The 12,355-nt window shown below is 33.2% G+C and overlaps 1 protein-coding gene across 4 annotated transcripts in view; it reads left to right on the top strand.

Moving 5' to 3' along the window:
• The window catches only part of LOC114327855 (LIM domain only protein 3), a 616,892-nt gene that overhangs the window by 568,566 nt on the left and 35,971 nt on the right, over window positions 1–12,355 (top strand). For all 4 annotated transcript variants that reach the window (XM_028276570.2, XM_050651703.1, XM_028276569.2 and 1 more), the window contains one exon: window positions 4,677–4,968. In XM_028276570.2, coding sequence (XP_028132371.1) covers window positions 4,677–4,968 — 292 coding nt within the window. The remainder of the gene's footprint in view (window positions 1–4,676; window positions 4,969–12,355) is intronic.

Raw genomic sequence — 12,355 nt, 5'->3', positions numbered from 1 at the left:
GTTGAATGGCCATCTAAAATTAGTAAAACCCTGTCCTCGGAGGTAGGCTTCGCAAATTTAATAAAATGGTGAAACCAAGCCGTAAAGATTTCGGTCTGCATCCATCCAGAAGCATGCGTGAAAATTTTGGTATTCAGAGGAACTCCAATGTCGAATGTCAAGTGATGTCTCACCCGTGGAAAAATAAGAGCAGGAGGGATGTATTCCCCTGCAGCGTTGAAGCAAATTTCTGCAGTTGTAAGCGTACCTCTTTCAGCTGATGATAAAACTCCTACTTGCTTTTTCCCCTTTTTTGAAATAATCTTTGAAGGCTTATTTGGCACGGTAGAGATTCCGGTTTCGTCACAATTATAGATGCGGTTAGGTTTGTAGTTGTGTTTTTGGTATAAGTCTTCCAATAAATCAAAGAACTTTCCGACACTAACTGCGTTAAATGCTGACGCTCGCGCTGTTGACGTTTTTTCTGGAAGTCGAAGTGAAAGAACTGGGTGCCGTTTCATGAAACCAAGCAACCATACTTTACCAGCTTCTTTCTTCTCATTATTGAATCTATGTTCAATGTTATTTCGTATGGCAAACTCGTAGGTAAGATATTTTAAGTCAGAAATAGTTAGCCCAAACAGGCGTTCTTCCATTTTAAGAATATAGTTTACCAACATCCTCTCTTGATCTACCGTGAACACGCAACGGAATCGTCCAAGTTGCTTCACTAAACGTTCTTCCGGTGGTCGCTTTAATCTTCTAAAAAGAGTTGTCGATGGAATGTTATATTGTTTTGCAGAAGAATGAATTGATAAACCACCTTGACATGCAGTTAGAGCCTCAGCCATTGCCTTCTCGTCCCAACTCTGCTGCGAAGTCTTTCGTTTGTAAAAATTAGGCATGCTAAAAAAATGTTGTCACTTAATAACATTGTTAAACTTTTAGGAGGTAAAGTGGAACTTCATTCCGCTTTACCCGCATACGTTTCATTCCACTTTACCCGCATCAACATTTTTTCTGTACAAACACGATAGCTACTAACCAAACGTGCTAATAAGTTAAAGAAAGAGTATTTATATCCACAAATAACCATTTTATACAATAGATAATAAATACGGTTAGAAAAACTTACCTGTTGCTGATAAGAAATTTCGTCTTAGTCACCAAATATTACAACTTTTTGTTAAAAAACAATGATCTTGTTTAACTCACATGAACATATCAATGAAAGTGCGCCATATTGAAGTAAATATTGCCAAATGTCAAAAGGTATATTGTGGTAGGAGTTACAACAAAAACCGCCAATTTTGAAATTAAATTTTAAGCTTATTCCGCTTTACCCACCCATTCCACTTTACCTACCTTTCCCCTACTATCTTGTGTGTAAATCCTTGATTTTGTGTAATTTATAAAATTGAAAGCAATATGATATGACTAACAAGGATTGTGTCTATAAAAAAATATATCACAGGTACAATAATAATGTATTATTGTTTTTTTTTTTGATAACTATAAAATATTATTTGTTTTGTTTTAGTATGCAAACTACAAGTACGAGCATTAAATCTCAGAAATGTTTACCACTGTTTTTTTTTATTTTATTTAATGGATTGTAGATGTAGATGTACATCTTCATTACCACTTGAAAGTCAACCAGAATCATCTCATTCAAGTGGTATCACATCAAGTAGTGCACAACAAGACAGAAATGTATTTTCTTGAATAAGAGAATACTCAGCTGAAACTAAAATTAGATAATTTGTCAAATAAATGCTATGCTGGAACAACGTTTGTAAACGCCAAATCAGATTTTGTGGACACATTGAACAAAGCATGTTGTAATTGATCATTTTGAAAAAAGGTATCTTTATGAGCGTAATATGATAGACTATAGGATGTCGGCAGTACATTATTTTGCGCATACAGGACGTTTTTTCATGGAAAACCCACATATGAAACTATTGGCGATTACAACGTTGTTCCATCATAACATTCAAATATAGATTTCCATTTCAGCATACCAATAATGATCACAATTTAGTGAAAGTGTACATGGGAATAACAACTACTGTCTATTGAAATATTGTTTAATATTTAATATGCTAAGTAATATTCAGTTAGAATATTATCATGGATCATGGATGGGTGAAATATCACAGTTTTAACAAAAAAAAAGAATGTGTTGTATTTTGTACGCACCTAAGAAGTTATACTTCGATTATATGATTTCAATGAAATAAACATATTTTAAACAGTTTATTTGTATTTTATTTAAATATTAAACTAATTTTAATACGTATTTCTTACCAAATTTTTTTATTAATAAAATACCAAAAATTAAAAAAAAAAGTAAGGCAAAGCAACAACATAAGACGTTCCTAAGCGGTCACCTATCCAAATTATAACAGTGGCCAACATTGCTTGACTATAGTTATCAATCATGACCACCGTGTAAGTCAGTGTGTTATGGCTGTAAAATTGATTAGAAAATGAATTATTTTGACAGATTTTACAAATAATATTAAGATTGTTTTTAATCTTTTTTTCATCATATTTTAATACTTATTTTCATATTTCCGAAGAAGACAAATCCAAAGACCAAAAATTATCAAGAAATATATTTACTAAAAACACTGATATATCTTTTTCACACTTTATTTGTATTATACGTAACTTGAAAGATTAAGCAACTAACTTTATACTGTTCGTGAGTGCATGTACTTCATACTGTCGTTTTTATAAAAATTCATCCTCAACATTTTCCCCAATCGTGTCTAAAGAAGTATGTATAACTTTAAATAAGATCAATAAAATTATTCATGACATTGATGCAATTACGTTTAAATTTGTTGCAGACAAACCTGGCTGCAGTAGAGGGACTATTGCAAATATATATACATTGTTAATCGTTATGCATGAAACTTTGTTCATCCAGCTAATAAAAAATATACCATCACAACTTAAAAATAAATTATGTTCACCTATAGTTTACAGCACTTTTACATATTATTGTGGATTGTACAGAAGTGACATACCAAAAACCAACATTAATGGTTTATCAAAAACCAACTTATAGGTTTATAAACACATAAACAGTTTCAAAGGTTTGTTTGCTCCTAATTAGTAATTTTTACATTAGACAAAAAATGTCCAGGATGGTGGTATTGTGCATCAAATGAGACCTGGTGATTTAATTCTTGCAGGTAAGGGTAGTACCACAGTTTATACTAAAGAACAAGTAACTTCTTGTATTAGGGCAGTGACCAGAGGAATAATTCATGTAGAACAAGCAATCGGAAGAATTAAATGTTTTTCAATTCATGGTAATATTCTAACTTCGCTTTATTTTTCAAGTTTGTGCAGCACTTACAAATTTGCAGTACCTACCCTCTAATAGCAGAGGGGAATTAATGGTAGATGAATGAAATATCCTGGTAGTTATATTAGTGAATAATCACAATACTTTTTTTAATTAGGGGTACCTATATGAATAAAATATCTTTGTAGTTAAATTTGTAAATAATCACAATACATATTTTAAATTTTTTATTAATAAACTACTATATTGTGATTTTTAAAGACATACAAACACAACAATATCAAAGATTAAAGTACAATAATAAACCTTCGACTACAAGACAAGATCCCCCTTAAATGCACCTTAATTAATTAAAAATTTCAGTTGAAGTGTTGAACCACAGTATTAACACAGAATACATTGGGTGATGTATTCTGTAAAATTTGTTATCCCTTATCTATGATACTGTGGTTTGACCAGGGCCCGGATTACGTACACTCGATACGCATCGTATCCGCCATGTTTTCCCATAGCGCCTTACGGGAAAACATGGCGGATACGATGCGTATCGAGTGTACGTAATCCCTATGCTGGGTTTGACACATTCACACACCGTCGCCTCGCACATGCGCAGTTTACGGACATTTGACGGATCGGGTCCCTGTAATTAATCGTACCTTGTGGTTACTTTTTGACAGTGGCCTCTACAGTTAAACTTATTAACTTGGCCGAGCCATTAGAAATGTTGGAATAATTAAAATGTTTTATTTCAATAGTAGACTATGTGCGCTATCTAGGGGACAATAAATAAAGTTCTTAGTGCAGCTTCGCTCGTTCGTAATGCCACAGCTGATTTGATCATCGTCAAAACAGGTGATTTTAGTTTGGCGCGTAAACTTTGACTTGCCTTGAAGATTTTTAGTTTCTCCCAAAGTTAATTTATATTTTAACACAATATGTTGCCTCCATTTAATATTAAAATGTTGTCTGTACAAAATGTACGGGTATTTCTTTGTGCCACAGTTAGAATTCCATGTATATATCGCAGAAAAATTTACGTGTCACAAAGAAACCCCCACCCATGGGGCGACTTCGTGACAACTTTTTTTGAAATTTTCTTGATTTCTATAACATATAGCGCATTATAGTTTTCACTGAACATGGAGGAAAGATTGAGTTTTCAGGTGGTATTTTAATTATAATTATAATAATAAAATTATAATAAACCGAAAGTGTATGTACTATATCATCACAAAACCTAAAAAAGTGTCACAAAGTAGCCTCATTTTACGGTAATGTTGAGACATAATCTTTAATATTTAAGTATGTACTCCACAAGTATTTTTCTTTATCTTATCAAAATGACAACAAACTTACTATTTACTTTTACTTTCAGAATCTGGAGAAAACCAAGTGTCAACTACACGATCGTCTATATCCCTGCCTACCGGTGTTACCCCTGTGTCCGTGTCTAGTGCTCCCAATACGTTATCTACGACTGGTATCAATGTACGCGAGTGCGCGGGGTGCGGAAAACGAATTCACGATAGATTCCTTCTTAAGGCGTTGGACCTTTTTTGGCACGAAGACTGTCTCAAGTGCGGTTGCTGTGATTGCCGTTTAGGCGAAGTAGGATCTACTCTATATACCAAAGCAAATTTAATACTATGTAAAAGAGACTACCTTAGGTAAGAAAATTGTGTGTTCTCCACTTCGACAGCATTTACCCTGTCGAGATGAGATTTCGATTATCGGAATTGTGGTTGACGCAAGCGCATTTTGTTTTGTTTTGACGTTTATATTTTATACAAGGTGTCCCAAAAGTAGTGGAACGGTCGAATATTTCGCGAACTAAACATCGGATCGAAAAACTGAAAAATATATGTTCAATCATTTTCAAAAATCTATCCAATGACACCAAACACCAACCCCCACTATACCCCCTGGAGGTGGGGTGGGGGGTAACTTTAAAATCTCAAATGGAAACCCCCAGTTTTTCTTACAGATTTTAATTCGTTACGTAAAAGTAAGCAACTTTTATTTAAGACATTTTTTCGAACTGTGGATAGATGGCGCTATAATTGGGAAAAACGATTTATCCTGATACCATAGGTAAATTATAGAAACGGTCTAATATCTCACGAAATACACCTCCAAATGAGAAACTATAAAACAGATTTTTAATCTTTTTCGAAAACCTTTCGAATAACACCAAACGTGACCCTCCAACCCATCCCCTGGAGGTGGGGTGGGGGGTAACTTTAAAATCTTAAATAGCAACCCCCACTTTTTATTACAGATTCGGATCCGTCATGAAAAATTAAGCAACATTTATTTGAAACATTTTTTAGAATTGTTAATAGATGGCGCTTTAATTGGAAAAATACGATTTATTAGCGCCATCTATCAGAAATTTTAAAAAAAGTTTCGAATAAATGTTGCTTAATTTTTTATGACGAATCCGAATCTGCAATAAAAAGTCGGAGTTGCTATTTAAGATTTTAAAGTTACCCCTCACCCCACCTCCAGGGGGTGGGTTAGATGGTCATGTTTGGTGTTATTCGATAGGTTTTCGAAAAAGATTAAAATCTGCTTATTGGTTTCTCATTTTTGAAGTGTATTTCGTGAGATATTAGACCGTTTCTATAATTTATCTATGGTATCAGGATAAATCGTTTTTCCCAATTATAGCGCCATCTATCCACAGTTCAAAAAAATGTCTTGAATAAAAGTTGCCTACTTTTACGTAACGAATCCAAATTTGCAAGAAAAACTGGGGGTTTCTATTTGAGATTTTAAAGTTACCCCCCACCCCACCTTCAGGGGGTGTAGTGGGGGTTGGTGTTTGGTGTCATTGGATAGATTTTTGAAAATGTTTGAACAAGTATTTTTCAGTTTTTTGATCCGATGTTCAGTTCGCGAAATATTCAACCGTTCCGCTACTTTTGGGACACCCTATATATAAAAATAATTGATTACTACTTATTCATAATTATTTATAGTATTTCTACCTTTTTTTTAGCTGCTTCATTTTTAGTCTGTGATTTTATTTGTTTAGATAATTATATATTTAATTTAGACATGTTGTACGCTGTTGTACGAGTATGAATTGGACCTAACCTAACCTTATTTATTTGCTATGTGACATCTGAATGTTTGCCGCTCGCAGTGTTGCCATACTTTTTTGCTTTTATTTCTTGTACAATTTCAATCAGGTATAATGTACGAGAATAGCATACAATAGACTTCCTATGCGTTGATTGATAAATATATAGGTACCTACTTGTATATTTATCAGTCAACGCTCATAGTCTGAACAAATTATAAAAAAGATGCCATTTTTGAGAAAAGTTGTTTAGCAGTTATTTCAGCTGGAGTCGAATCTAGAAGATTGCATATTATTAGTAATATCAATTTTAAATAATTTATTAATAATTATGAATTAATAACATCAATTTAAATATCTTTGATTTAAAACGCCCGGTTTCATAATCAACTTAAAGTGAACATTAACTAAAATTCACTTTAAAGTTGACATTTACCCGTATGAATTGCATTGCTAAAGGTACCAACTTAAAATTTAAAGTCCACTTTAACTGATTATGAAACCGAGCGTTAAAAGCATTTATACTTCTTATATACACTTTCACTTATCTTTTTATTTATCAGTTTATCTTCTGTTTTATATCAATTTTAATTAACCCTAATTTAAAACCATTTATCCTCTTTTGAGCTTTTTGCATCCAGTATTTACACTAATATTTTATTTAGATACTTTTCAAAACTTGAGGTTAGTATGAAGAAAGTATGAAAACATTGAGGATAAGGCAACGGTGTCATATTTCGAGTAACAAACAGGTCACAGAACACTGGTTAATGCGCGGTTGCCGCCTCCTCAGAACAGCGTGAAATAGAAGTCAGAGATTTCGATTACGATATGAGTTACAGAATACCAATCCAAACATAAAAATGACGCGATAGATATCAAACATTCCGATTTTGGGTAATTACGATTCGACTTGGTCATTTCTATTCGATTTGTTAAAAGTTACAGAATAGGGCTGAATGTTAAATGTACCTACAAGAATAATAGAATAATTTTATAAGAACGTGAAAAAATGTGAAAACTTTGAATTATCCACGTCCGTCCTTCTGTCTGTCTGTCCGTAAACACAACTCCTCCCTCATTATACCAGGTAGAATGACAAATGAGGTGTCGAATGAAAGCTTTAGATATCTGGTTTAGCAAGGTTTAGATATCTGGGAATAAATATAACCAGTTACGGAGATGTTGAAGACGAAGTACGACAACAAAGCTTAAAAGCAAGTAAAGCGGCGGGATCCCTTAATTACACAATCTGGAAGAACAAACACCTAAGACAAGATACAAAAGCAAGAATCGATAAAGCAGCAATTAGACCTATATTGACATACACGGCGGAGACAAGACCTGACACTTCTAAAACGAGACGACTACTAGAAACAACAGAGATGAAAATACTCCGACGAATATCAGGGAAAAGTCTGTTGGATAGGGAGAGAAGCGAAAACATAAGATCATACAATGTAGAAGACATAAATGGATGGGTGACAAAACGGAAACAGGAGTGGAACGAACACATTACTAGAATGGCAGAGGATAGGATAGTACGAATAGCACGAGATGTCTCCAAATGGACGAAGAAGTATTGGCAGACCAAGAAAGAGATGGTGCGATAACTTAAATAATTTAGGAGGCTAATATTGAAGAAGAAACAGGCTTTAAAGCCTACATACAAGAATGAAGAAGAAGAAGAAGAAGAATAAAAGCTTTTAATCCAAGGATGGTACTAAAGGTGAGAAATTTGACCTAGGCTGTGTGTCCGTATATCCGTCCGAACGCGAATATAACTCCTCCGTCATTATGCCAGGTAGAATGACAAATATGGTGTCAAATGAAAGCTTATAATCCAAGGATGGTACTACCTGGTATAGTGACGGAGGATTTATATTCGCGGTCGGACGGACAGACGGACAGACAGCCTAGGTCAAATTTCTCACCTTTAGTACCATCCTTGGATTATAAGCTTTCATTTGACACCTCATTTGTCATTCTACCTGGTGTAATGTTACAGACAGACAGAAAGACGGACGGACGGACGGACAGACTGACGTGGATAATTCAACGTTTTGAAAAGTATGAAAAAATAGAGGATATGGCAACAGTGTTACGGGTCATTCCATTTCAAATCACTCAATTTTGGAGCAAAAAAAAATTTGGACCTCCGATTTGTCTGAAAATTGGTATATAGCTTCTGCGGGACGTAAAAATAAGATATTTAAGGTCAAAAAATCTTCTTTTTTCTCAAAATGTTATTTTATGCGATTTTACAGTGATTTGGTGTTTATTTATACAAATTTGTATTTTCTATCGTAAAGTATCAATGGAAAACATAATATTTAATAGAAGGGACTCAAAAATGTCATTATATGGCATTATAACAAGTTACTTTGACTCAAAACAACCTTTTGATCAAATTTTATAGTGTAGAAAACGTTAAAATACCGTTTTTTACATTTTTCTCCATTCCCAAAATACATCATAATCGATTTGGCTGAAAATTTGCCCACAGATAGACAAAACATAGGACTTTAAGTGGTGAGAAGGATTTGAATTATATTACAATACCAAAAAAGTTACATGCAATATTATAGTCAAAAATATAGGCGTCTACTGTAAGTACAATTAACTCGAAAATATCGATTTCACGACAAAAATTGTTAAAAAGAAATTGTAATAATTGTAAATACGATTTATTTGGAACAATTTCAGTTCCTACCATTTTTGTCGAAAAGTTAAAAATGGCGGAGATATTGAGCAAAACAGGTTCTCCTTTAAAATCAAGATGGCGGCTAACGTAACGGAGGAATTCATTCGTGATTTTAAATTTAGGCTACTATTGACTTCCCTAAAGATCAGAAAAATAAAATTTTGGGCAGCTCGGCATTCAAGGTCAAATGCTATCCCGACTGGACTAATATATACTTTTGAGTCTGATATTACTGCATGTAACTTTTTTGGTATTGTAATATAGGTAATTCAAATCCTTCTAAACACTTAAAGTCCTATCTTTTGGCTATCTGTGGGCAAATTTTCAGCCAAATCGATGATGATGTCTTTTGGGAATGGAGGAAAATGTAAAAAACGGTATTTTAACGTTTTTTACACTATAAAATTTGGTCAAAAACTTGTTTTGATTCAAAATAACTTGTTATAATGCCATATAATGACATTTTTGAGTCCTTTCTATTAAAATATTATGTTTTTCATTGATACTTTACGACAGAAAATGCAAATTTTTTTAAATAAACACCAAATCACTGTAAAATCGCATAAAACAACATTTTGAGAAAAAAAGAAGAAGAAGATTTTTGACCTTAAATATCTTATTTTTACGTCTCGCAGAAGCTATATTTTCAGACAAATCGGAGATCCAAAATTTTTTGCCTGAGTGATTTGACATGGAATGTACCTTACATGTTAAGCTCGGAGCCAATGCCAAAATACGCATATAAGCTAATAGGGTGCATTAATATACAAGCTGTCCCAATTTAGAAGTATACTCGGAGTTTACTCCAGTCGTCAGAGACAAAAGTGTCACCGAATCTTTAAAAAATATAAGAGTAAGCTGAACTTAGCTAAAAATATAAATTTTGCTACCCTCAAAAAGATACAAAGAATTTTGCCACTCCTACCACCAGGCTTCCCCAAACCCCAAATTTACTAAGAATCTGTAGGCCGTAAAAAAATGTTTTAAACAACAAATTTTAAATAATTTTGAACAAATATGTTTATTAGCACTTTTTATGTAGAATGAACCGTTCTCTCAGAAATAACAGATTAAATAACAGATAAAATAATAAGATTGATAATAGTATATTGTACAACAAGTGGGAAAAAAGACACATTTCTCACGAGCGCAGAAGTTTGTTGGCACGAGCCAAGGCACGAGGCGAGTGCCGCAAATCAAGCGAGGGAGAAATATGTAATTTTCTCATGTGTTGTACACTGTACTTTTTCTATGGATACGGTTTTGTCAAGAGTTCAGACTTCAAAATTAAATAATTTAGGTGCTTTTAGGTATATTATATGCATTAATTGAAATAAAATACATATACATGTACATAGGTATTTAATATTCTAAAAATGTATATATCTACGTTATTTATTTAAAATTCAATTAACAGTTATTTTTGAACAGTTTTGAAAGGTAATTCCTGGTAGGTCTTGCTTCAGCACATTTCGTTTGACAACATTAATAAATTGTGTTTGTATTGTGCTGTTACCATAGAAACGGCTATCATATGTATGTAAAACTAGCGGAGAACCAGTGAGAAAAAATATTTCTCACTGCATTGGTCAACTTTTCTCGCTGCGTGAGAAATTGTTCAATTTTAATGTATGTATGTGGTGAGAGAAGTTGTACATTGTATAGCATCCATAGAAAATAGTAATTTACGTAACAAGTAGGAAGTTTCCAGGGCGAGCCGTAGGCGAGTCCTGGAATCCTGTGAGTCTCGTAAAATCACTTTTGGATCGGGTTACGTACAATATTTTTTCTGCAGCCGTTTTGTATGTTAAAAAGAATATATGGATAAACTTTACTTATGAACTTTTATTAAACACTTTTTTTCTGCAGGCGTCCCGAAAATAAAACTTTCGGTATGATTTATTTTTTACCCAACTCGTATCGAAAGTACTTACTTTCGGGACTAATTTTTTCACTTTCCGGACGATTTTGTTACTTTCGGGACGATTTTGGGTAGCTAGGTAACGGCTTTGACAAAAACATCAACTTTTTATTTTATTATGACAACGCTTGTCATAATTAAAGTGTTTAATAAAAGTTCATAAGTAAAGTTTATAGATTATATTCTTTTTAACGTACAAAACGCCTGCAGAAAAAATGTTGTACGTAATACGATCCAAAAGTGATTTTACGAGGCTCGCCCTGGAGTTTTCCTACTCGTCTCGTAAAATATCACTTTCAGAACTTGTTACGTAAATTACTATAAAGTTACTCTCGTGAGTTCAACATTAGAAAAATCTACTTATGAATATTAATAACACAATTATAACAATTATTCATAAATAGCGGCTTTATCAGTTTCCCTAATCCCATCTGGAAGCATTTCGGCTTCACTATCACTGCTGATTTCCATTTCTTGGAATTGAATAACGAAAACACACACGAATATTAAATGACAAGAGTGTTCATAATAGAATACAAAGTTGATGTTACAAATATTACTGTATTGCCAAAGCCGTTACCTAGCTACCCAAAATCGTCCCGAAAGTAAAAAAAGCGTCCCGAAAGTGAAAAAATTAGTCCCGAAAGTCTACTTTCGGTACGAGTTGTGTAAAATGGCACTTTCGATTTAATAAATCATACCGAAAGTTTTATTTTCAGGACGGCTGCAGTCTGCAGAAAAAAATTATTACTTTCATTGACAGCACACTACGAAGTTTCCAATATTTTAACTTAATTTTCAAAACCAATAACATGTAATTTTGATTTTTAGTTTTATCAACAAATGCGAAACATTTGAATTATACGTAAAAAACTATTAATTTAAACATTCACGCTACAAGTGATCTCACGTCACAGAAAATGCTTCCATGAAAAAAGTATTAGGTGTAATTTGTAGCTGACGCTGTTTAATTTCGAAAATCGTGTTTTTCTAATCGAAAAGAAGCAGTTTTAAACATTTTAGATCGTTTGGAATGTGATAGAGCGTTTTTTAGCCATATTTCAAATGCTTCATATTTGTTGCCAAAATTCAAAATCGAAATTTCAAGCTTTAGGTTTTGAAGATTCGGCTCTAACACTGAACATTCCATAGTAACCGGTCAATGGAACTAATAAATGTTATTGATCTCATGAGAATCGTAAAAAATGGCAAAAATCGCGCAACGTTTAAACAGCTTTATAGACACTGACTTTATTTACGGCAAAATGCAAAAATTCTATACGAAATCTGCACTCTTCACCTTTAAAATGCATTTTGATTGTTACTCCAGGGTAACAAGCTAGA

Source organism: Diabrotica virgifera, chromosome 5 (assembly GCF_917563875.1).
Source record: "Diabrotica virgifera virgifera chromosome 5, PGI_DIABVI_V3a".
Lineage (NCBI taxonomy): Eukaryota > Metazoa > Arthropoda > Insecta > Coleoptera > Chrysomelidae > Diabrotica > Diabrotica virgifera.
The sequence above is the reverse complement of the archived record's forward strand: the minus strand, read 5'-3'. Positions and strand labels throughout refer to the sequence as shown.